This window comes from Felis catus, chromosome B3, assembly GCF_018350175.1.
Source record: "Felis catus isolate Fca126 chromosome B3, F.catus_Fca126_mat1.0, whole genome shotgun sequence".
Lineage (NCBI taxonomy): Eukaryota > Metazoa > Chordata > Mammalia > Carnivora > Felidae > Felis > Felis catus.
The window spans coordinates 80831393-80859061 of NC_058373.1; the positions used below are offsets into that span (position 1 = coordinate 80831393).

The 27669-nt window shown below is 37.9% G+C and overlaps 1 protein-coding gene across 6 annotated transcripts in view; it reads right to left on the reverse strand.

Annotated features, from left to right (window-relative positions):
- The window catches only part of HECTD1 (HECT domain E3 ubiquitin protein ligase 1), a 91811-nt gene extending 69531 nt beyond the window's left edge, over nucleotides 1–22280 (reverse strand). For 5 of the 6 annotated variants that reach the window (XM_023255630.2, XM_023255628.2, XM_023255627.2 and 2 more), the window contains exons 1-3: nucleotides 22142–22278; nucleotides 20533–20693; nucleotides 1213–1447 (exon numbers count right to left, since the gene is read on the reverse strand). In XM_023255630.2, the coding sequence (XP_023111398.1) occupies nucleotides 1213–1447; nucleotides 20533–20672 (375 nt within the window). In that variant the 5' untranslated portion in view covers nucleotides 20673–20693; nucleotides 22142–22278. Of the gene's footprint in view, nucleotides 1–1212; nucleotides 1448–20532; nucleotides 20803–22141 lie in introns of all 6 variants that reach the window. The other variant, XM_023255626.2, reaches the window with a different exon arrangement.
- Nucleotides 22281–27669: the final 5389 nt, after the last annotated feature.

Genomic DNA, 27669 nt, shown 5'->3' on the forward strand with positions numbered 1-27669 from the left:
AAACTTTTAAATGTATGTTAACATATGAGTTTATTTTCAGATAAATATTCTAAATTTCTGTTTTAATATCTAATATAGTAAATATAAATATATAACCTACATAAACAAAAGCTCTTTGAGGGCCCTTCAATAGTAAGCTTATAAAGTGATCCTGAGAAAGTGTGAAAACTGCTGACCTAGAGCAGCAAGAATCATAACAAGAATGAAATAGGAATCATAAAAAGAAAATCATACAAAATCTAAATGTGTTCATTAAGTACATCTAATAAAGCCACTAGCCCAGTACTGGTGCTTTTAAAATCACAAAGTTTATAATTAGTCCCACCAGGAATGAAAACAAAACAGCTAACTCTAAAAGAAGTATAGCAAAATGGTTAGGGGCACCGTGGTTCAGTCAGTTGAGCATCCAACTCTTAAACTCAGCTCAGGTCATGATCCAGGAGGGATTGAGTCCCAAATCAGGCTCTGCATTGGGTGTGGAGGCTGATTAGGATTCTCATTTTCTCTCTCTCTCTCAAATTAAATGGAATAGAATGGAATAGAATGGAATGGAAAGGAACAAGGAACAAGGAACAAGGAACAAGGAACAAGGAACAAGGAACAAGGAACAAGGAACAAGGAACAAGGAAAAAGGAGAGGAAGGAAGAAAACTAGTTAAATCCATGGGCCCTACAACCAGACTTCCTAATGTTCATATTCCTAATCTTCAAATTTTGACTGTGCCACCACTTGTATCAACCCCAGTGAAGTTACTCAACTTCAGTATGCTTGAATTATTTGAGAAAGTAGAAATGCTGATGTTAGCAGCACCTATGTCATATGAAGTTGTCATGAAGGTTTAAATGAACACATGTACAGTGTTCAGTACAATGTCTGACTCCAAAAGTTAATGTTACTTGTGGTTGCTGTTATTACTATTTTCAGAGAAAATCATTTGGCTAACAACAGGGATAACCTATCTCAAAATGATTGTGGCTACCAAAAACCCAAGAGCCAGCACAGAAGCGCATGAGCAGTGAGTGACCCACAATTTTCCATCAAAGATAAGATTTCTTTCCCCAAACCACACAGGATCTTCTCCAGTGCCACAAGAACCGTGATTTCCACTGCTGTCAACCACTCTCAAAGAATAATGAAAGAATTTTTTTAGCAAAATATATTTTTTATTCTCTAAGTGACCTTCAAATGGGCCAATAAATAACAAAGACTTACCTTTACACATTGTTCAGCTAAGTCTCTGCTAGTCCTGTTATTAAGTTCGACCACAACTAAACGATTACAAAGTGCTTTTATAGCTCCATCAACCCCAACAATCCTTCGGGTGCATTCTGCAGATACATCCAGGTAGTATGTGATGGCACGGGCTGTCACCTCTAACACATTGTCCGGAGCACTTTCATCAAGAAAAATTTTGCAGAGGGCTGGTAAGAAAGTGCGAGGAGGACATCTGTAGTGAAAAAAAATCATATTACACCTAGAATTATTAAATTCTTCACATCAAAATATTAACAAAATAATAAATAACTGTAACATAATACAGCACGTTTTATACTGTGTCTGCATGTGTATTAGGCAGTATTTCTCACAATGCTTTTGTTTCTATAACAATTCTCACATGCTAATTTCATCACTGCTGAAAATATCAAGTTAACAGTTTAAATAAAGTAGAAGCATTATCTTGAAACCCCGTTAAAAAAAATTCCTACTCAATACTCAGCTCGAACATCAACTCCTCTGTAAAACCTTCCCTAACCTCTTCAGATAGCTAAGGGGTACTTTCATGTTCCTAAAACCTCATACAAACAGTGCCCATGCTATCTAATCTATCATTTTATTTCCTTATTTACATTAAAAGGTCCTGAAGGCCAGGAACATCATTCAATTCCTGTTTTATGGGAACAAGTACTGATTTGGGGTTTAACAGACAAGGGAAAAACTTACAACTTTGTAATCTTTCTGGTCCAATTTCCCCATTTGTAAAGCAAAGATAATATCTAAAGAATACATACTTTATATGGATGTTACAAAAATTAAATAAAATTATATAAACACTTAGCTCAGTACATTGTAACCATATTAAACTAATTAACTTTAGCTCTCCCTCCCTCCTATGAATAGTCTAATGCCTGCTAATATAAACCTGCATAAAACAGTTTTATCAAAAGTAGAATTTATGAGGTACCAATAATATCCCCTATATTTTATCAACACTTAAAATATGAAAGACCATGATTCACATTTCATAGAAATCTCAGTTACATGAAATCAAATACATTATTCTAACTTCTCTGCACAAACTAAGCTTTAAATGGACTACAGATAACACAAAAGGTAGTGTGCTCTAAATGTTTTAGTGGAATTACTTTGTCCTCCAAATTTTTGTGTGCTTACCTTTAAAACTATCTGTATGAACATCAAAGCAATCTACTCTTAATCTGCTTAGATGATCTTAACTTAAGGAGTCCACCAGCAGGAATACTACCAAAGATTTCAAAAGATCTCTTACAGAGGCACCTGGATGTCTTAGTCTGTTAAGCATCAGACTCTTGATCTCAGCTCAGGTCATCATCACTCAGTTCATGAGATTGAGCCCTTCGTACTGCTCTGCTCTCACAGTGTGGAGCCTGCTTGGGATTCTTTCTCTTCCTCTCTATCACCACTTCACCCTCTCTATCTCAGCCCCACCCTCTCCCTCTATGCCCCTTCCTCTGCTATCACTCTCACTTCAAAATAAATAAGCTTAAAAAAAAAAAATCTCTTGCATTCCATGATTGACCAGTCATTGATTAAACACAGGTGGTTTTTATTAGTCCACAACACTAGCAATCTCTGTCACACAGCCACTTGTAATCTTCCTGAGCAGGAAATGCTCTGAGGCAACATTATAAGAGATAGTCCTCTAGCTCTCAGGTAAGATCAGAAGACTGACTAGCATATCAGAATCTTAAAGCACTTTTGCTGCTGTCTACCTATGCATATGTAGTAAACTGAAGAAATGAAAAGAGACTATAAAAATGTTAATACTATTGGGGAACAACATAGTCTTTTTTTTTTTTAACATTTATTTTCAGAGGCAGAAAGCATGTGAACATGTGCGCATGCACACGCAGGGGAGGGGAAGACAGGGAGAAAGAGAATACCACACAGGATCTGCACCATCAGCACAGAGCCCAAAGCGGTGCTCAAACCCACGAACCATCAGATCATGACCTAAGCTGAGATCAAGAGTTGGACACTCAACTGACTGAACCACCCAGGCTCACCCAACAACACAGTTTTTAAAACTATTTTTTTCTTTAGAAAACAGTAACTTTTGAATAAAAAATAAGATGCTGAAGCAGATAGTCCTTGATTCAAAGGACAAGAACTGATCTACCACATGCTTTACATTAAAAATGTTAATTATTCATCTTTCTTACCCAGTACAAAAAGTGCCCACCAAAAAATTAACAGAAAACAAATGTTTAGTGTAACTTTTCTATATTTCATGTGGAAATGTAGTATTTGCCAATTTGGGGACTATATTCCCTGCTGTGTCCTCCAAAATATGACAAATCTTCTGAACAAGTATGGGTAGGGGACAGTTTAAAAAAAAAATTTCTAACCATAGGTTCTCAGATTTTAACTGTGATCAATTTTATTACCAAGAGAAAAATAAAGATGGTCAGAACACATAAGAGCTTACTTTATGTCAGGTAGAGTGAAAACCTGCTTCATGAACTTTCTAAAATTATAGTACAGAACATGGGCTGTACAAATGGGCAAAAAAATAATTCTTTTTGTGGCTCCTTACTTTTTCAACAATGAGAAAGTATTTAGGCATTTTCATATATAAAATCACTAATTTTTTAATTTAGAATCAAAGCAGAGGCACCTGGGAAGCTCAGTTCATTAAGCACCCGACTTTGGTTCAGGTCATGATCTTGCAGTTTATGAGTTTGAGCCCCACATCAGGCTCTGTGCTAACAGCTCAGAGCCTGGAGCCTGCTTCAGATTCTGTCTCCCTTTCTCTCTGTCCCTCCCCCTCTCATGCTTGCTCACTCTCTCTCAAAAATAAATAAACATTTAAAAAAAAGTGTTTAGAATCAAAGCAAATTACAAAATCTCAATACAAATCAACTATAAATTGAGCAAAAAGGCAGGGAAAAACATGCCAATATTAATTAATGATCTCTAAAAAGCACAAAACAGTTGAAAGAACTATACTTATATTACTTAAAAGTTCATAATGAACTAAAAAAAAATCACTAACAAGTATTTTTTTTTAAAACAAGTATTGTTTCTTAACATACTCTACTGGTTTTCCTGCTTTAAAACAACCATTGTAATATTAACATGTAATACCTTAAAACTGTGCCTTCAGTTGTTGGTTAGGGATTTTTTTTAATCTTTTTTTTTTTTTTTTTTTTGAGTATAGTTGACCGAGAATTTCTTAATATCATTTTCAGAGAAACCCTATCTTGATAGATAATTCAACTTGGTCGTTGAACTCAACCTCAACTTTATGGTTATCACAGGCACCTTAAAAAGAGCATATCCTAAACAAAACTCCTGCTTTGTTCCTCCACTCCCAAATCATCATCTTTGTGATTATTACAACCATTCAAAAGGCCAGAAACCTAAGAATCATCCTTAGTTTTTCCCCTATTTTCCTCACATTACACATCCAATCCATAAGTTAAATCACACCAATTTTCCCTCTAAAATATATCCTAAATCTGTCCACTTCTCTCAATCATCTTTTACAAGCCAACCTCAAACTCTTGTTTGGACTATTCAAAAAGCTACTTAGACATCCACATAAGTATGCCTAGCATTGGGGTGTCTGGGTGGCTCAGCCAGTTAAGCATCCAACTCTTGATTTCTGCTCAGGTCATGATCTCATGGTTTGTGAGTTTAAGCCCTGCATCAGGCTCTGCACTAACAGTGCATTCTCTCTCTCCTTCTCTCTCTGCCCTTCCTGTGCTCATGTTCTCTCTTTCAAAATAAATAAACATTTAATAAGATAAAATAAAACTTTACTTCATAAAATTTGACTGGCCACAATAAAATTAATAAACTTTTAAAATTAAACAGAGAATGGAACACCTGGGTGGCTCAGTTGGTTAAGTGTCAGACTTCGGCTCAGATCATGATCTCACGGTGGGTGAGATTGAGCCCCACATCAGGCTCTGTGCTGACAGCTCAGAGCCTGGAACTTCAGATCCTGTGTCTCCCTCTCTCTCTGCCTCTCCCCTGCTCGCTGTCTCTCTCAAAAATAAATAAACAATGAGAAAGAATGAAATATGGCCTTTTGTAGCAATGTGGATGGAACTGGAGAGTGTTATGCTAAGTGAAATAAGTCATACAGAGAAAGACAGATACCATACGTTTTCACTCTTATGTGGATCCTGAGACACTTGACAGAAGACCATGGGGGAGGGGAAGGGGGAAAAAAAGTTAGAGAGGGAGGCAGGCAAACCATAAGAGACTCTTAAAGACTGAGAATAAACTGAGGGTTGATGGGGGGTAGGAGGGAGGGGAAAGTGGGTGATGGGAATTGAGGAGGGCACCTGTTAGGATGAGCACTGGGTGTTGTATGCAAACCAATTTGACAATAAATTTCATATTAAAACAATTTTTTTAATTATATTAAACACAGAATTATTCAACCCCCCACCAAGAAAATAAAGAACCTAAAGCTGTACACACACACACACACATATACATATATACAAACACTTCAGGACACAAAGAGTTTCTGATGAGAATAACAAAAAATTACCAAGTAAATTCCAAAATGAATTCAATCACTCATATTTTTTTAAAGTATATTTTTTTCATTTTTTAAAGTGTATTTATTTATTTTGAAAGAGAGAGAGGGGGGGTGCCTGGGTAGCTCAGTCGGTTAAGCCTCCAACTTCAGCTCAGGTCATGATCTCACAGTCTGTGAGTTCAAGCCCTGCGTCAGGCTCTGTGCTGACAGCTTGAAGCCTGGAGCCTACTTCAGATTCTGTGTCTCCCTCTCTCTCTGCCCCTCCTATGCTCATGCTCTATCTCTCTCTGTCTCAAAAATAAATTAAAAAAACATTAAAAAAAAAAAAGTTAAGAAAGAGAGAGAGAGAGGCAGGGAGGGCGAGAGGGCGAGAGAGCAAGAGAGACAGAGACAGAGAGACAGAGAGAGACAGAGAGAGACAGAGAGAGAGAGAGAGAGAGAGAGAGAATCCCAAGCAGGCTCTGCACTGTCAGCACAGAGTCCGATGGGGGGATCAAACCCATGAACTATGAGACCATGACCTGAGCCAAAATCAAGAGTCAGATGCTTAATTGAATGAGCCACTCAGCTGCTCCTCCAATCATTCATATTTTATTCCTGTATTTCTAATACAGACCTTATTTCTGTATGAACACATACTTGAGGTACATACAAAACCATGCTGGGCAAATATAAACATCATTTTAAAATTTCCATTCCAATTTCTCTTAAAAGATAAAAATCAAAGTTTAGAAACCTACTCATTCATTGCTCCAAGGAATGAATATTTGTAACATTATCTTCAATTGGATTTTCCTACAATAAACTGTAAAGTTCAAAACAACCTAAAACCACAAGGTCCTCTATCAAATGCAGTACCATTTTGAAGGTGGTTCTAAGAAGATAATTATATACAAACACATTTGGTCAGATTTCTAAAAATAATTAAATATTTCAAACAAATGAGGACGTTTTGGTTTCCTTTTATATATAATTGTGAATTCAAGACTTCAAAAAAGTTATCAGACAAAAATGTACAAAGATTTCAGTGATATGAACTATATATATCTAATAACAAGGGCATAATTAAGTATATGGCATAATTGTATGACAGGTTATGAAGGTTTTATTAAGGTACTTACTGAAAACTTATGATACAAATATTGTTTAACAGAAATATAAAATAAATGAAAAAACTCATAGCCATTAGTGTTTGTGTAAAAATATCCTGAGAAAAAACTAGAGTAAAAAGTTAAAATGGCTTATTTCTGAATGGTGCAGTTATAGATAATTTCTCTGAAAATTAGAAAAATTCTAAGCTTCTTTAAACTCTTCTGAATTTCCCAAATTTCTCATTCTCTAAACTTCCTTTTCTGATTTTTTTTCAAATTTTTGAAACAAACGTATTTTGTAATTCCCAGAAAATAAATTTAAAGTTTGGGACAAGTCAACTTCACTAAGCTTATTACAGCCTATTTCTCCCAATGATTGCAACCAAAAACCTTGGACAAAACAAAAAAAGCAACTGAGACACCTGGGTGGTTCAGTCGGTGAAGTGTCTGACTCTTAATCTCAGCTCAGGTCATGATCTCACGGTATGTGAATTCAAGCCTGATGTCAGGCTCTGTGCTCAAGGCACAGAGCTTGCTTGGGATTCTGTCTCTCCCTCTCTCTGCCCCTCCCCCACTTGTGTTCTCTATCTCACAAAATAAACACTGGGAAAAAAAAAAAAAGTATCTGAGGACTCTGAAAAGTACACAGCAGATAGACTGGATAGGAAGTCAAAACTTAAATAAAGACCCATGATGGAAATGAGTTTCAGGGGCTTTTTTCCTTTCCTCTTTTCTTTCCTGGTTTGACCCCCGGATGAGGCAAGTCCCCAAACTATGTAGCAGGAGCACAGAACAAAAACTCAGAACCAAGAAAGAGGGTCGTTGTGAGCCAGAGAGTGTGAGGAAAAAGTACTGAGGCTTTTTCTCCCTGCCTGGCCCAAAGGCTAGCCTCAGAGTTAAGCCTCAAACTAAACCCTGAATGACACATCCACAGTGCAGTGGAGGTGGCCTGAGCATCTAAGGCCCTGCAGAGAACTGGGAACTAAGAAAAGGAGCCCCTGTGGTCAAAAGAGCATGAGAAGAATCCTGTTATCTTCTTCTTTTTTTCTCAATACTTTCACCTGGGGGGCAGTCTAGTCTAGTCCCAGCACAAGGGGGAAGAAGAATGGAGGATAGGGGGTGGGAAGAAGTGTAGCTGTAACATCAAGAGAGTCCCAGTTTCAGAACACTAGTAAAAAAGGGCTCTGGGTAGCCAAAAGATACAGGGGAAATCTCAGAAGAAAGAGCAAAAAAGAGGATCCCCAACACAAATCCTAAGCTCACCTCCAAACTGCACAGTGGAGGAGAGGTGAAGAACAGCAGCAAAGACTTTGACAACTATGACATAATCCACCATCCAAGTCCCAGATTATACTAAGAATGACACATGTACAGAGTAGACCCAAACACCATAACAAAGGCTATGAAATCACGGACATTGGAACCACCACCTACAAAGAGCAAGACAGAACTTGCAGTCTAAATCTAACTGGGTTGACTACATACCAATATAAAACAACAAAATCAACATTATCTCCAGAGGATTTTTATAAAACCCAGAATCTCACAATACAATATCTGAAATATCTAAGATAAAATCTAAAATAACTTGAAACACAATCAGTATAATCTGATCTATCCAACTCAAGAAAAAAAGACAGCCAACAGATGCAAGCCTGAGTCAATCTGGATGTTAAAATTACCAAAGAGGATTATAAATCAGCTTTTATAGCTATACTCTACCAGGTAAATGTGAACATTCTTGAAATGACTGGAAACAGAAATTTTCAGCAGAGAAACAGAAAATATAAAAAAGAATCAAATAAAAGTTTTAGAAATAAAAAGCACAATTTGTGAGGGGAAAAAACCTTACAGATGGAACAGAGAGTAAAAAGATTGGGAGAAAAAAAAGGAAAACTCTCAGGAACCTGAGGGAGCATTATCAAAAAATGTAACATTTGTGCCACTATTGTCCTAGAAGGAAAGGAGAAAAAAATGGCTATAGAAAATAGATTTGAAGAAGCTTCCCAAATTTGGTCAAAGACATACAGATTCAAGAAGTTCAGTAAACCTCAAATAAGACAAATTCAAAGACAACCATGCACAGAAAAAATCATTATCCAATAGCAAAAAGCCAAAGGCATATATTTTTAAAAACCTTAAAAAGAGCAAGGGAAATACAACACAAAGAAACAAAGATTAGAATGAGCGCAGATTTCTCATCAGAAACCCATTAAAGTGAGAAAATAGTGGAATGATATCTTTACAATGCTGAAAAGAACTCTCAACCCAGAATTTTATATCCAGCAAGAGTATCTTCACAGCATGAAGGCAAAATAAAGATATTCTCAGATGAAGGAAGACTAAGAGAATTTCATCAGTAGCAGACCTCCCTAAAAGAAATACTAAAGAAAGTTCTTCAGAATGAAAGAAAAGAACACCAGAGAGATACATGGAACTTTACAGGAATGAAAAAAAGAAATAAATACATATGTAAATATAATAGATTATTCTTTTCCCATTAACCTGACTGCTGAAAGTGAAAATTGTAACAGAGTATCTTGAGATTTTCAATCTATATCAATTTAAAACACATAAATATTAGGGGTGCCTGGGTGGCTCAGTTGGTTAAGCAGCCGACTTCAGTTCAGGTCATGATCTCAGAGTTCACAAGTTCAAGCCCCACACTGGCCCTGTGCTGACAGCTCAGAGCCTGGAGCCTGCTTCAGATTGTGTGTTCCCCTCTCTCTCTGCCCCTCCCCTGCAGGTGCCCACTTGCACATGCTCGCTCTCTCTCTCTCAAAAATAAACGTTTAAAAATATATATATACATAAAGGGACAGAGACAAAACACAATAGCTAAGTTAAAATATAACACTACAAAACATTCTATACTTTGAAAGACAGGAAAGAAAAAAAAACTGAACAAAAAACAAATATTCAAACATTATACATATATCCAAATACACTAAAAGTTATACCAAATGTAAATGGTCTAAATTCACCAATTTCAAACAAGAGACTGTCAGGTTGGATTTAAAGAAACACAAGCCAATAGCTCAATAGAGCACGTGACTCTTAATCTCAGGGTTGTGAGTTCAAGTGCCACAGTGGGCGTGGAGCCTACTTAAAACACACACACACACACACACACACACACACACACACACACACACACACAAGCCAACCATATACTGTCTACAAGAAACCCACATATATACAACGACATAGATTGGTTAAAACTGAAAGGATGGGAAAACACAGACTAAACAAACACTATCAAAAGAAAGCTTGAGGGGTGCATAGCTGGCTCAGTCAGTGAAGCATGTGACTCTTGATCTTAGGGTTGTGAGTTTGAGCCCCATGTTGGGTATAGAGGCTACCTAAAATAAAATCTTAAAAAAAAAAAAAAAAAAAAAGCAAGCAAGCTTGAGTGGCTATAGTTATAGAAGACAAAATAAACTTTAGAACATGGAAAATTACCAGAGATAAAACGAGTCTTTTCATAATGACAAAAGGGTTGATTCACCAAGAAAACAATCCTTTTAAAGACACCTCAAGGCTTCAAAATACTTGAAAAACAGAAATAATGGAAGAGAAATACTTGGAGACTTCAACACATGTCTTTCGGGAACCTATAAAACACATGGGCAGGCAATCAACAATATAGACTGATCACCACTATCAATCAACCTGACCTATTATGACACTTAGACAACATCCCACCCAACAAGAGCAGAATATACATTCTTCTCAAGTGCATGTGGACAAATCACCAAAAAACAGACACATGGGCCATAATACAAACCTTAACAGATTTAAAATAATTAAAATAATATAAAGTATATTCTCTGACCACAACAAGAACACAAAAATATCTGGAAACCCCCAAATATTTGTAACTTAAGCAACACTTTTAAATAACCTATGGGTAAAAAAGAAAGTTCTAAAGGAAGTTTTTAAATTTTGTGAGCCAAATGAAAAGAAACAAAATCAACTAAAGCGAAAAGAGGAATTTATTATTAAATGCTTATATTAGACAAGGTCTCAAATTGTAACCTAAGCTTCCACCTAAGAACCAGAAAAAAAGGACAAATTAAACTTCAAACCAATGCAGAAGGAACTAATACAGAACAGAAATCAATAAAACTTAAAACAAGAAAATATAAAAAATGAACTAAACCAAAAGCTGCTTCTTTGAAAAGATTAATAAAATTGGTAATCTTTAGTCGGATTGATCAAAAGATAAAAATTACCAGTCTCAAAATGAAAAAGAAAATTATCACTACATACTGTACAAACATCCAAAGGATAAAAAAGGAATACTACAAACAACTCTATGCCCATAAATTCCTTCAAAGACATACTACCAAAATTCACTCAAGAAGAATTAAGTAACCTTAACAGTCCTCTATTACAGAAAGAATTAGTTAAACATATCAATTTATTCCTACGGATTGTGTTGTTGGTGTTTATTTAAGAAATATTTGCCTAACCTAGGGTCACAAAGGTTATCTCCTATGTATTCTTCTAGAGATTTTATAGTTATACGTTTAACATTTAGATCTATGATTAATTTTAAGTTTATTTTTGTGTAAGGTGTGGGATATGAATCACAGTTTTCTTTTTTCCATGTGGATACAATTGTTCCAGCACCATAAAAAACAAACAGACAAAAAAAAAACTACCCTCTTCCACTGAACTGCCTTTGCACCTTTGTTTGTCCCTGTACATGAATCTATTTCTGAACTATTCCATCTCATCAATCCATTTAGCTTTACATCAATACCACACTGTTTTGATTACTGTAGCTATAGAACAGGGATTCAAATACAGTATCATTAGTCCTCTAACTTGTTTTGGTTAGCATAGGTCCTTTGCATTTCCATGTAATTTTGAAATCAGTTTCCCAATTTCTGCATCTTGTCAGATTTTTCTCTAAGAATTTCAGAAGAAATGAAAATTCATATTTACACAGAAATCTGTATGCTAATGTTTATAGCAACTTTGGTCATAATGACCAAAACTAGAAAAACCATTTACCTTCAAGAGGTAAATGGATAAACCACCTCTGGGATGCATCCATAAAATGGTACTACACAGCAATGGGAAGGAAGGAACTATTACACACACGGCAACATGGATGATTCTCAAATGCAATACTACATTTACATTTGAATCTGAAGCCAGATTCAAAGGCTACACAATGTATATATGATTCTACTCATACAACACTGTGTAGAAGACAAAACTATAGCAGCAGAGAACAAACCACTGATGGTCAAGCACTGGAGTTGGGGAAGGATTTAACTTCAAAGGTACAGCTCTAGGAAACTGCTATGCATTTCAACTGTGGGTGGTGGTTACATGGCTCTGCATTTGTCAAAAGTGGAACTTTACTGTAATTTAAATATATTTAAGAAAAAAAATAAAGATCATGCATATAATAATCACAGACCTCCCTGAATAGCACTAAAAGTATACACCTATGGTATAAAATCTTATTTTCAATTATAGAGTTTCTCAAAATTTTACTTGCTAAATATTTGTCTCTTACTTTATGGGTAGAAATTACATTTATACAGTATATTAAACCTAGTACTATACTATAGTACCAACCTATAGACTCAAAGGTCTATGTTTCTTAATTAGGAAACATTAGGATTACTCATCTATATGGAACTGTCAGACCAGTCAACCACACCAATGAGATTAAGAAACTTCAGATGAATCCATATTTAAGCAATGGTTTCCAAAATGCTACCTGCAATCACATCAGAACCTTTCCCTGATGAAAAGCAGAGATAAATAACTTAAAATAAGAACAAGTTTCATGAGCTTCCAAAGAGAAATAATTTCCCTGGGCACTGCAATAGTTTTTATACTATATCATACTCTTTTTCTAGACTGCATCACTTGAATTTTGGCCAAGATTTCTTCAGATTTACAATATACAATTTAACTTTAAAAAAAAAAGGAAGTTATGTATAGCGGCAATATTTTACTGACTACGGTCTGTAAATTCTCCATTTCTTTTATATAAAACTAAACAAAAGTTTAACTATAAAAGTCTAATAAATTTGGTTTTGTAAAGATAATAAATAGCATCTTTTGAGTCCTTTCATCTTTTATTTTATTTTATTAATTTTTTTATTTTAGAGAGAGAAAGAGTGTGAACAAGGGAAAGGGGCAGAGAGAGAGAATCTTAAGCAGGCTGCATGTTCAGCATTAAGCCCCATGTGGGGCTCGATACCATGTCCCTGAAATCATGACCTGAGCTGAAATCAAGAGTCAGACATTCAACTGACCAAGTCACCCAGGTGCCCCAAATCTTTTATTTTTGTCCCTGTCCCAGCTTTGACTCTGTGTTGCTTAACTAAAAATAACTCATGGCAGGGCAGTTGAAAATTATGGCCTTCCCTCTCAAAGAAAAAAGGAGTAAAATTCCAATAGGTAGATTTGCTTTTCTCCAGTTAAAATACACACACAAATATGACTGTAATTCATCCAACAAATATCTACTGAATGCCTTTTTATGCCAAGTGTTGTGCTAAGTGTTGGGGGGTAGGATACAAAGATGAACAAGACAGTGCTAAGCTCTGAGGAACTCAAAGGTCTAAAATTTTCTATAAACTGGAAGAGTTGGCTTTTTTTTTTACATTTTAAGGCGACAGACACTTTGATAAACAAAGCTCACTAAAGATCATTATCTATGAGCCCCCTAGAGCCCAGGGATAAGAACCTTAGAGAATGGTTTTCATCTTCCAGCGCTTCTTTCTGCTGTCCACTGAAAAGAAGTATATAAACACCTGATTTCTGTAAACAGAAATTACTTAACTTTTCAGGATTATACATATTTGGTGAACATTCTCTAATCAAGAAAGCATCAGCTGTGGGCTGATCAAAAAAGTAATTTAACTTCCCTGTTACTCTACCATGAGGTAGATGAAAACAGGAGTTAATACGGAAAAGGCAGGTACATAAACACAGAGAGGTAGGGAAAATATATATTGATGCTGTCATTGTTTGTACTACAGAGAATACAATGCTCCTTCTCTTGCATGCTTACCAACTAATTTCATGACTCCGTAAGTACTTTTTTTAGGCATTTTAGGCCTAAGTGAAAAACAAGCACAACATGAATAATTTCTTCAGTTTCTCAGTATCTGGATATTAGCTATTGTATGCCAGGCACTATGCTTAGCAACAGAAAAACAAAAGTAGTAGTTATATTATGTATCTAGTACTGTAGGAACACAGGAGATGTCTTTGAAATCAACATTTAAATTGTGTCCATTAGGTAAAGACCCAGAAGATTTTGTAAAAGTGAGTGATACAATCAAATCAGTATTTTAAGACCCTTTACACCTCAAAAAAGTTGGGGGAAAAGACCATGAATATTTTAAGACTATAACTCTGGGTACAGTCAGCTTGGAGACAGGGATATCTGTTATGAAGCTACTAGCACTATATGAGCATAATAATTTCCCCATACCAATCCGAGGTATTGTCACTCTTTTTAGTCTCCTACTCCAGGGAGAAAACAGATGTCATCAGACAGAAATCCCTTCAGCTTTTTACCATCAAACCTAAAACATCTGCATTTAATCTCTCCATCTTCCCTGCTTTACAACAAGAACACACTACCTAAAATCTCTCTCTCCAACAGTGAGAGCTGTGCTACTAAACTAAGATATTCTGACCAACAGCTTCAGCATTATCTGGCAGCATACTAGGAATGCAGACTATCAGGTAGCACACCAGACCAAATGAATCATAACTTGCAATTTAACAAGATCCCCAGATGATTCACATCATGCACACTGAAGTTTAAAAAGCACCAGTCTTAACAGAAGCTGATTTTCTCCCAGTTCCTCAGAATCCTAAACACTATAGATATTCCATTCTCTCTCCTACCTCTATAACCTTTAAAAGACAAAACCCTACACCCCCATTCCAATCTAATTTTTCAAAAACCTTTTCCACACTCCCCATCTCTATTTCTTCATATCCTACTTCTGGACCAATTCCAATCTGCCCCTTATCACCCTCCATTCAGCTCTCATTAAGATCAATGATCTTAGGGGGTGCCTGCGTGGCTCAGTCGGTTAAGCGTCCAACTCGATCTCAGCTCAGGTCATGATCTCTCAGTTCTTGAATTCAAGCCCCACGTTGGGCTCCGTGCTGGCACTGCGGAGCCCTCTTGGGATGCTGTCACTCCCTCTCTGCCCCTCCCCCACTCATGCCCATACTCTCTCAAAATAAATAAACTTAAAGAAAAAAAAAATCAATGCCCTTGAGAATGGGGCTAAAGGACACCTTTCAGTCTTCACCCTACTTGACCTCTCACCACAATTAAACACAATTGTCCTTTCTCTTTTTGAATCACTTTCCTCCTGTGTTGACATGTATACTAATGACGCAAAAGCAATGGTGGATAAAACTGCTGGTGCTTCAGCATGAATCAAGGCCAGGGGTACTAAACTGTACTACTACTAACTGGATTCTTCACTGCCAAGCTCTAGCATGGGGGGGGGGGAGGGAGGAGCCAATTTCACTACAGAATAACCTTGATGAAGCAAAAATAATTATTTTACTGTAACTCAACCCTCGAATACCTATTTTTTTTAATATCCTACATCAGAAAATGGAAGTAAGTGTAAAGCACTTCTGCATCCTGAAGAATGATGGTTGTGTCAAAGGAAAGCACTGTTATAGAGCTGAACTAGACACTTTTTTCATGCAACACCATGTTTACTTGAAAGAACTTCCGACAAACCATGATTATTAAGACTTGGATATCTGGCAAACATTTTCTTAAAACTTAACGAAGTAAATAAGTCTTCCACTTCAAGGAAAACAACTGACAGTATTTATCGCCAATGATAACATTAAAGCTCTCAAGCAAAAATGACAATTTTGGAAAACTTGTATCTGCCACCATGAACTGGACAGCTTCCCAATATGAAACTTTTCTGATATCAGTATTCACATTAAACAAATGTGAGTTTGTGATACTGTAGAATGACATATGTTAACATTTGGAATATCTGTACAGCTCAGTAAATCAATGATCAGTGCACAATTGTACAAGCTTAAAGATGGGTACAGAGTATAAAAAGTTCACTGACATGATTCAGAATCCACATTGTAACTAACCCTTAAGAAACTATCACTTGTCCAGTTTTGTATGGTATCAAAGAAGAATACCCATAATTATATTTAAAAAATCATTACAACATTCCTCCCTTTGCCAACTACATCTGTGGAGGATTTTTTTTTCATACATTTCAATCAAAATACAATGCAACAGACTGAATGCAGAGGCAGATATGAGAATCCAGCCAAATCCAAACTCATGTTCTTAGCCCCTCAAAACTCTTCCAGTGTTCTCTCTCAATGAATGGCACCATCATCCATTATAACCTAAATATTCCAGATACCTCCTTTCTCACTCTCATATACGATCATTCGACAAGTTCTATTTTACCTCCTGAATCTATCTCAAATCTATCCACTTCTTTTTACTTCTGTTACTACAAACCTCTCTCTCTGGATAATAATCTACCAAGTCTACAAGCATTTGTTCTTTCTGTCCTCTCCACCTATCTACTTTTGTTAGAGTAGTTAATGTTTTTGAAAGACAAACGTAATCACATCAGTCACTCTTACAGTACTCCACAGTCTTCTACAGTACTTTTATCTCTTAAGATAAAACCAAAAGCTTTTCTTGTCATATATACAAGACTCCATCCCATCTAGCCTCTACCTTCTACAAAGCACTCTGCAACCTTTCCTTGTCCCAGTGACAGTAGTTTTCTGTAAGTTACTCAATCACGTCATACTTAGCTACTTCAAATTCTTCACACATCGCCTCTTCTTTGAACACCTTTCTACCTCACCTCTTCATACTTTATCCCATAAACTTATTCATCCTTCATATCTCTAGGAAAAACCACTTCCTCAAAGAAGGCCACAGTGACCATTCCCACCCCTTCAGGTCATGTGTGTTCTACATACTGTCATAGCACCCTAACCTTTTCCTTCATCGCACTTATCACAATTTATAACCACAATTTTATTTCTATAATTACTTAATATCTGCCTTCCCTATTAGACTAGTAGGCACCATAAGAGCAGAGACTCTATCTGTTTTGGTCATCACCATATCTCTAACATCTGACATAAAGTAGGAAGACAATTTATAAGGTTAAACCTTTGTCACTGTTGTAAGTATTTTTTATTTTTTCCTGTAAATACACAACAGAAGGTTTTTACCACTGTATTCAACCACTTTGGAATCCAGACTCGAGAGAGTCTTCTTTGGGATCTCACCCAAAGAATACACTAGGAAAATCTTTAATAGTGGTTGCCTTTGAACTGATTAGTCAGAAACAGGAGAGCAAGAGACTTTGTACTCTGCATCGTTTTGTGCCCTCATAATTAACTAAGATGATTATTTTTTAAAAAAGAGCCTTCTGGTACCTAAAAGTAGTACCCCTAATATTCCATTTTCTAGATCTTCTGGGGAAATTTTAGATTCCACCCTGAAAAGACGACTTTTCAATTATACTGTCTGAAAATATAGTAGGCAGGATCTACAAGAACCCAGGATGCACCTACTTATAATAGTATGTACGATAATCATCCATTTTAATGTGAATGCAAAATCATTTGTAATTCATTTAATTCTTATTAAATTTGTAACATATTAAATTTAACTCACTAACCACAAATGAAAGCAAAAACTAACCCCGAACTTGTATTTTACTCTCTAGGGCATAACCTTATAAGTTCAAGCATTACTAAGAAACATCACAGTTTCACAGAAAATATATATTCATTAACTTCAAAAAGACAGTCAAAACTGGTACAAAAAATGGAGAGCCATGTAAAATCTAAATTAAAGACTTAACATCTGCCTTTTTTGACTAAACAGACATATAACTATTAATATCTGAACATATATTTACTCAATGTAACTAAGGACTCTTTGCTAGTATCTTATGAATTCAAGTTGGTATGGGAGATTTTCACCAATATTCAAAATATGCGTATCATCTTGTTTTTCCCTACCTTATTTGTTGACTGTTGCAAAGAATTTAAAAAGGCTCTCCAAAATCAATCACTTTTACAAAATAAAGTCCCAAAATGAAATTCAAAATTAGAAATTTAATATTAGTATGCAGCCCACTTTAACCAAAACACTTCTCACATACATTCTTTCATTTAATCCTCACAAAGAGCCTACAATAAAGAAGATAACTGCTATATTATAGAGAAAGAAAGGCTCTCAAAAGCTAAATTACATGTAGCTGATCAAGAATCCAAGAATCTGAACTCAGATCTCTGATGCCACAGCCCGTTCTTTCCACCTCACTATGGGGCCTCTCTGGTTTAAATTTTCCTTATGACAAGAAAAATCTGACTAAAGAACAAAGAGAGCAAACTAAGTTTTGTTTCTTTTTTTAATTGCCACAAATTTAATCAAACATCCATTTTTAGGTAGACAAATGACTGTTATGCCACATGAAACAGGGATAACCATTCCAATTTGAAATAGTCTTGTATCTTTACTAAGTAAATAAAAAATATAAGTCACATCGACTTTAATTTCATCTTTCTTAAAATTACATTGTATCAAATATAAAAGTCTAGAAGGGAAAATGGAAAAAATAACAATTATGTTACGATGGTAGAATTTTATATAGGGATGAGTTTTATATTTTAAAAATGTCCTTAAAAATTGTTCTTATATGGTAACACTTTTTTTAATGCCATTACAAATTACTATACATTAGTACCTAAGAGAAGATGCAAAACAACCGTTAATTTGACTAGCAAGTGTAACTTTTTTTTTTTTTTAATTTTTTTGAACGTGTATTTTTGAGAGAGACAGTGTGAGCAGGGGAACCGGGCAAAGAGAGGGAGACAAAGAATCCAAAGCAGGTTCTAGACTCTGAGCTGTCAGCACAGAGCGCGACATGGGGCTCGAACTCACGAGCCCTGAGCCAAAGTTGGACATTTAACTGACTAAGCCACCCAGACACCCACAAGTATAACTTTTTAAAATACCAAAAGTGGGGCCCCTGGGCAGATCAGTCGGCTAAGTGTCCAACTCTTGATTTCAGCTCAGATCATGATCTCATGGTTGTGGGATCCAGCCCTCTGTCAGGCTCCATGCTGAACATGGAGCCTGCTTGGGATTCTCTCTCCCACCCTCTCTCTCAAAATAAATAAACTTTAAAAAAAAATTTTTTTTTTAGGGGCACCAGGGTGGCTCAGTTGGTTAAGTGTCCAACTCTTAGTTTAGGCTCAGGTCATGATCTCACAGTTCATATGAGTTCAAGCCCCACATCAGGCTCCACACTGTAAGTGCTTAGAATTCTCTCTCTCTCTCTCTCTCTCTCTCTCTCTCTCTGTCCCTCCCCAATTGTGCTGTCTCTGTCTCCCTCAAAATAAATAAAAAAGAAAAGAAAAAGAAAAATTAAAAACAAAAAAAATTTTTAATAAAATACCAAAAGTAATTCTCAAGTTAATAAAGACCTTCTAATGAAATCTATGAATATTCAAAATTCTACTTCACTTTGCTATGAACCCTGCTAAAACAAGTGTCAACAGGAGGGCTAAATTATTATAAAGTTTGTTAATAACAAAAACTAGTTGACATAAATTGGCCATTAACAAACTGTGATTTTGAAACTTTGTTTATAAGGGTTTTTATCTTAAGATTTTTATCATTTTAATCAGATTTACAACCAAAAGTTATTTTCGTTTATTAATTCATCTTAATTATTCATTCAAAATTGAAAACAATTAAAAATACTTTGTCAATTTAGTAATAAGAGCCTTTATTGCCATCCAAAGAAATTAAAATAATTATAGCAAGTTTTAAGTCAACATCTAAAACATTTTCTAATTTCTTCAAACTAGCATTAAAACAAATACAGAAAACAACTGAGTTTTCATTTACTAACTACTGGAATTCAAAATTTTAATTAATTAATATAAAATAAACAATAAAAACCAAATGTGTTCAGCATTCAGAAGAATGGTTAATCTAACTGGGCAAGTATCACACGAGGGAAAAAACAACATTTATAGCCAATCTAGTAATGAATTCTCTTTTACATTTCTGCACTAATTCTACATTAAAACCTCTGAATAAAACTGTTTAAACTCTCTAAAATTTCAAAATCTGTTTCTACATTCCAAAAATATGCTATAAGAGTAACATCCAATTTAAACCCTCCAAACTGAAATTTACAAAGCAATCATTTGCTTTAACAAAAGTACAATGTCATATAATACTAATGAAGAAAGGGGAGATTGGAAACTAAGTTCATTATCTTTTCTATTTCCTTGTTTATTTCAAGGTAATTTCTTGGTACAGAAATAGGTACCTTTAAAGAAGTATTTGTATTTTCTCAGTTCATAACGTATTTTGAAAATAAATCAAGTTACAATTAGTTTTCCCTAATTCCTATTCATTCAACAAACATATTTGTGTCATGACAATGATCATTACAGGAATTTCTTCACTTACTAATTTTTATTTCTCAGAAATAAAATGTAAAACTGCAGAAACTTCTAAAAAGTTAACTTTAAAACTCACTAGAGAAAATTCTACGCAAAGTGAAGTCAGCAAATGGTTGAAAACAGATGTCACCAGAGCAACTCCAAAAGATGATGAAGAGATGTACTTACGTTTCAAAACAACGATCCACGTTGTCAGACATCAAAAGCAGCATGCATAGCTGTTCAAGGGCTATTAGCTGCATGTCCCTTTCATCTCCCTGTCCCATCTGTAGCCATTCCAACAATGTATCAGGATCCACATCTGCCATGGTTTTTTAAAAGCCTCTTTGCTTAAATTAAAAAAGTAAAAGGAAAATTCCTTTAAATATCCAGGACAGATCAGCTTGGGTTAAAATTTTTTTTCTTTTATATCAGCTAGAACCAAATGTTCCTGGTGTCCTAGGAATTAGAAAAGACTCATAAGTATGTTTGGAGAAAGTACTTTAAAGCAGTTTTTCCACTTTCCTTATTCCTCAGGTTTAATGTTTATATATCATACTAAATAAAAACCAGTTTTGCACAAGAGTATAAGGGTAGGTAGTTTCTACTGAACTGGAAACCAGAGCTGTCTTTGTCAAACACAGTCAAACAAGCTTCAGATCCCACTACTGCTATCACCCAACGTCTGTGCCAAAAGGCAAAGAACACCCTCCTAAAGGTTCTTTTTTTTTTTTTCCAGCAAACTTCTTCCCCCCTCCTCCACCCAAAACTGATCTTCAGATAAGGGTTAGATTCAGTATTTTGAGGAGACTCTAAACACTTTGATCCAATCCCCCTCTAAAATAAGTTTCTGCTTTAAGATTATCTCCAATTTCACAAATTCTGCTGACTTCCTAATTGACTTACTGCTTCTTAAGATGTCCACATACGAACAATAATTAGATACAAGATGTATCTATGAATAAAGGCTTGGTTAAGAGTTCTGGCAGTCCTGGCAACTATTCTTAAAAGTTTAAAAAAGAAATGCTAAAAGTAAATGCAATGGACTAACACCTTACGGATCAGAATACAAGCCAATCTACGGTCCTCTTTCCCCATCCCCACAGAATGGGGCAGTTGGCTTAAAAACAAAACAAAACAAAAACAAAAACACGAAATAAGAGAAGCAGCCCCAAAAGGCAAGTCATTACAAAAGCCCGTAGGCGCCCTGACGGGACGACAGCTTTGGGTCCCACGTACGCCAGCTGCAGGTGTGTGAATCCAACCGCGGATCACGGTGGGCACCCAACGGCGGCGACCAGCAGGAATGACCCAACACTCCGGGCCCAGCCGAGCCCCGCGCCGGGAGGCGCAGGCACCTGGCTCTGGTTTCTTGGCACCAAACCCCGCTAAGTTAGCTACCTGTGTCTAGGAGGGGGAAGTTCAGGAGGAGAAGCAGCAAGCCTCCAGTGCCCAGAGCAGGCCGCCGGGCCGAGCAGGGCGGCGGGTCTCTCGGGAGATGCGCCCGGAACTCCAAGGCTCCGGGGGACGTCCCTGGCCGACCCGGCGGCGAACCCTTCTCAAGGGCAAGGGGGGCCCGCCGCGGGCTCCGGCTCCGGCAAGCCGGGCCCCGCCGCGGGCAGGGCCGAGGGACGGGAACAAAGGGGCTAAGCGGGTAAGCCCGCAGCAGCCCGGCCGACCTCAACTGGAGCTGGGGTCTCGCTCCCGGGACGCCGCCGGGCATCCCGGATCTCGGCCCCCAGGCTGGCCCTTCCGACCGCGTAAGGCACTCCCGCCTCCCTATCCTTTAAGCTCTTACCCGGGCTTGTCGTCCCAAACCGCTCCCGTCCAGCTCCAAGCAGGCCGCGGGCAGAGCCAGGCCCGGCCGCGGCCCTCGAGTTACCAGGAAGCCGCAGGCCGCGCAGGTCGAGCCGGGCAAGCGGCACAGGAAAAGCCGCGCCTCGTCCCTCCCCTTCCTCCGTGGGGACCTGGTGACAGGGAAGCGAGAGGTTCCCCCGACCGGCTGCAACCAGCGCACGTCCGGTCCCCGGCACGCGGCTCCTCAGGCCTGAAGCTCAGAGGCTCGCGCGGTGCTGCCGGCGGCGGGGGGAGGCCGCGTCCATCGCGATCCCGGAGGGGTAAGGGAGGAGGGTCGAAAGAGAGCGGGGCGGGGAAGCTGCGGAGGGCAGCCGAGCTCGGCGGAGGCGGAGCAAATCGACTCTCCCGGCAGCGGCCCCGCAGGCCGCCACGTGGGGCGCTGCGGAGACCTGTCGGCCCGCGGCGCAGCAGCGCCAACCTGGGGCGCCGGCCGACCGGACGCGTGGCCGCCACTACCGGGACGGTCTGGCCCCGCGGGCCTCGGACTCCCTTATCAGGAGTCGCTTTTCGGTCCTATGCCTTGGCGCCTTTACGCTTCGCTGGCAATGCGAGCACGCTCCCAGCACCCCCGCACACTGGTGCACGCACGCTCAGCTTGTTTTGCACCGTGCCTACACACTTAGCGTGCTCCTGCTGTTAGGCCCCCACGCTGCACGTCATAGCGGTGGCCCAACCTGTCCTTGCCTAGTCTCCGGCCCGGCGGCCCGCACTCCGACGCGAGCTCCCCCCCCTCCCCGCCCAGCAGCCCTACTCGCGCGCGGAAGTGCGTCGCAGGAGGAAAAGCACCCTCCCCCCCACCCGGTGTCCTGGGAGGCGAACCCCCTGCAGTTCACGAGAAAGAAAACCTTTCACCATAACCCTGAGAAGAAAGTATTTTCAAGTATTATCTCCATCCCACTGATAAGAGAACTGAGCTGCAAAAAGCGTGAATTCAGGCTCAGTGGCGTCCCGGTAAGCAGCGCAGCTGAGAGTGTGCTTTTGACTGTCTTTTCTGTGGGTTGTGGTCTCAAGTACATCCGTAGTTATTCCTTTCAAACGTTTTGTTTTACACGCTTTGAAAATAAAATCCGCTTGCTTCTAAGACGTACTTGGAGATTTTTAGGATGTAGTTAATTGGAAATGTAAATATAGCTGTTTTTAATAAAGAAACGAACCCCTTGGTTTGTGAGATAAGCAAACCCATACCTCGGACACTCTCACTGTACTTTCCCCTTTTCATCTTTTAAACAAAAATGAATATTACATGATAGTATTTGTGTCCCTTTAAGCAACCTGCATATGCTTAGCCAGTATTTTGGAAATTACAGATTTTCACTTCAAACATATATAGGCACGTGTCCCACTGTCGCACGTAATGATCCCTAGGTCTCCTGTTAACAGTTCAAATCAAGAGAAAAGGGTAGAGGATTCCACTATTTTGTCACAACTACAACACATACAGAAAATTCTTTGGTAGCTATAAACATGATTTGGAGCTACCAGGAAAATCTTCAAGGAGGAAGTAGCATTCTTTCTGTACCTTGAAGAATGGGTGGAATATAGACAGTGCAAGGGAGGGGGAAGAAAACAAGCAAAGCCTGATATCTTCTGACAAAGCAAAGAGGGACAGTGCCCTGAGCAAAGAATCTGCATTAAACAATGAAGGGGAGAGAAGGTAAGAACTAAAGTTAAGTAGGGCCTCGAATGCCAGATGCAGAATTTAAGCTTAGGTGAGTAGCAAGTTTTGGATTAGAACACTGACTAGAAGAATTAGGTCTTAGAAAGATTGATAGAATGGCTTAAAAGGAGCTACCTAGATGAGAAAATTAGCTGGGAGGTTGCTGAAATCCTCCATAGGTGGAGGGAGAAAGGGCCTAGTTATTGGCAATAAGAATAAAGAGCTAGGGGCGCCTGGGTGGCTCAGTCGGTTGAGCGTCCGATTTCGGCTCAGGTCATGATCTCACGGCTGGTGAGTTCGAGTCCCACGTCGGGCTCTGTGCTGACAGTTCAGAGCCTGGAGCCTGCTTTTGCTTCTGTGTCTCCTTCTCTCTCTGCCCTAAACCACTCGCAGTCTGTCTCTGTCAAAAATAAATAAACATTAAAAAAAAATTTTTTTTAAAGAATAAAGAGCTAAATCTAAAAAATATTTTTATTTTTTAAAAAGATATACCAGAATTTAAATGATTGACTTCATTTCGTTTTTTGTTTTTTGTTTTTTTTGTTTTTTTTTTTTTTTACCTGCAGAGAGAGCACTTGGAAGCTAGGAAAATGATTATGCTATTAACAGAAAATAGAAAAGTTACAAGAGGGGCACCTGGATGGCTCATTTGGTTAAGCATCAGACTCTTGGTTTGGGCTCAGATCATGATCTCACCAGTTAGTGAGTTTGAGCCCAGTATCCAGCTCTGCACTGACAATGCAGAGCTGCTTGGGATTGTCTCTCTCTGCCCCTTGAGCTCTCTCTCTTTCTCTCTTTCTCTCTCTCTCTTTCTCTCAATATAAAAAAAATTAAAACTTAAAAAAAATGAAAAGTTGTAACAGACTACTCTTTACTAAATTTTTTTTAAAGATTTTATTTTTTTTAAGTAATCTCTACACCCAATGTGTGGCTCGAACTTACAACCCAGAGATCAAGAGTTGCATGCTCTACTTATTAAGCCAGCTAAGTGCCCCCACTTTACTGAAATTTTAAGGTGTATTTTCCTTTATTCCTTTACCATCTTTATTCACACCATTTACTTCTACCCCAAAATGAATGACTGAGGTATGCTTTAAAGAAACCTTATCCAAAAAGTACTGTGACTTTTATTGTAATTATTATTTTAAATTCAAATGTGAACAAGAACATTAAAGTAAAAGAATAAAGCCCTGAAGAAAACAGAAGATCTTGTGATGGCAACTGACCGTACTTGAATATATGTCCCAAGAAACCAAGATATGTTTACCTGGTAATATTTCACCTTGGTGTCAAAATATAAGAATAATGGCCACTGGGAATTGCTATGTGCCAGGCACAGTGAGTCACAGACCTCATCTTCAATAAACTATAAATCTAGGGGAGGGTAGATGTGAACACAGTTCCCTTGTCTGCCTCTGTGGTAGTGCTTATCACATAATATTGTCAAGTACACTGAGAACATCAAGGAGGTAATGGTATCTTAGAAGGCTTCATAAATGATGTGTGAACTAGATCTCAGATGTTGAGTTAGAGCTGGCCAGACATTAGGAAGACCATGTGGAGAGGCATAAAAGTGTGAAGAATGCTCCTCACCTTTTGGCATAGGCCCCACTTCTATAAAATATCTTCAGAATATACACAGTTACTGGGATCCATTCACAGGTTCAAAAAGGAAATTCTCATCATTCAAATTTAAACTCCTATACCACCAACTGACATTACTATGAATTTATTTTTAAAATAAGTCTTGTCTTATGAATAACACAGTTATATGCCATTACATATTTTATATATCAAAAGCATCATTAGATGTAAACATTTCAAACAGGCTACAAATAAGATATCTGGGCATTTCTTCAACTATTAACTGGAAATGGGAGTGTCCCTGGCTTCTCTCAACTTTTGAAAGGCTGCAAGTATGAAGGAGTGTAGCCATTTTGAAACAGTAGAAAATTAAGTTTGGCTGGAACCTAGAATAAAGTTAGTGGCCAGAAGAGGACATTGAGGTTAATTGGAATTCATTTTCTAAAGGTCTTAAAACACCATGCTAAGGAGTCTGAAGTTTGTTCTTTGGGCAGTGGGGAGCCCTTGAACATTTTAAACAAAGGAGTACTATGATATGATGCAGGTTTTAGGATTATTAGCCACCCTTAAGCTAAAATTGGTTTCCATAAGGGCACCTGGCTGATTCAGTCAGTAAAGCATGCGACTCTTAATCTCAGGGTCTTGAGTTCAAACCCCACTTTGGGCATATAGCTTACTTAAGAAAATTTTAAAAATTAAAAAACATAAAATTGATTTGTATAAAGGTTTACAGTTAGCAAAAGACTAAAAAATATTTACTCTTCCTATATTATTGTAATATATTTGAAAAATGACCTAACAGAATTAGCACAAGTATTTTCTTTATATTACAAACAAGAAAAAATTCAGAGAAATTAGGTGACTTGCTCAAGGTCTCACAACTAGTAAAGGACAGGTCTAGTTCTCAAACATAGGCCTTCAACTCTGACTCTTAAGAGTGTAAAGGAGGGGCGCCTGGGTGGCGCAGTCGGTTGAGCGTCCGACTTCGGCCAGGTCACGATCTCGCGGTCCGTGAGTTCGAGCCCCGTGTCGGGCTCTGGGCTGATGGCTCGGAGCCTGGAGCCTGTTTCCGATTCTGTGTCTCCCTCTCTCTCTGCCCCCCGTTCATGCTCTGTCTCTCTCTGTCCCAGAAATAAATAAAAACGTTGAAAAAAAAATTAAAAAAAAAAAAAAGAGTGTAAAGGAATATCAGGGCACCTGCGTGGCTCAGTCGGTTAAGCATCCGACTTTGGCTCAGGTCATGATCTCATACCTTCCCTCTACCTTCCCTCATACTGAAAAACAAAACAAAACAATGTAGCAGTCTGTGCCATCCCTGACTTGTTATCCAGATTCTTCTATAATATTTCCAGTGTTGGGAAATTATTACTTTATGAGGCACTGCATTTTACTTTGATCTACCAGCTCCAATTATTAAAAGACTGTATGGTAAGAAAGGTTATACATTAGAGTTGGCCAAGCAGTGTGTGAAACCTAGTTCCCATTTTACTAGCTTGGTGAACTTGGTAAATTATTTAAGCCTTCCAGACCTCAGTTTCTTCATATATAAAATAGGATAGCCACAGCTACCTAATCAGATGGATATGAGAAGAATTGAAGAATGGGGCACCTAGGTGGCTCAGCTGGTTAAATGGCTCAGATCGTGTTATCAACGGTTCATGTGTTTGAGCCCTTCATCAGGCTCTCTACTCTCAGTGCCCATCCTGCTTCGGATCCTCTGTCTCCCCCTCTTTCTGCCCCTCCCCACATGCTCTCTCTCTCAAAAATAAATAAACATTTAAAAAAACTTTTTTTTTAAAGAAATGAAGGAGGTTATATATGCAAAGAACCTAGGCCAGTAGTTCTGAACCTTAGCGGCACATTAGATTCACTTGGGGAACTTTTTTTTTTTAACTTTTTTTTAAAATACACTATTTTTTCAGATCCATTTTAAGCTCACAGCATAATTGAGCAGAAAGTACTGTTTCCATATACCTCCTACCTCTATACACGCACCACCTTCCTATCAAAATCCTCACTATCAAAATAATTATATTTATTACAATTAATGAATCTGAATTGCCACATCATTATCACTCAAAGTCCATGTTTTATGTTGGGATTCACTCGTGGTGTTGTACATTCTATAGGTTTTGACAATGAAATGCATCATGACACATTTTCATCATTATAGTATCATACAGAATAGTTTCACTGCCCTAAAAATCACCTGTGTTCCATCTATTCAT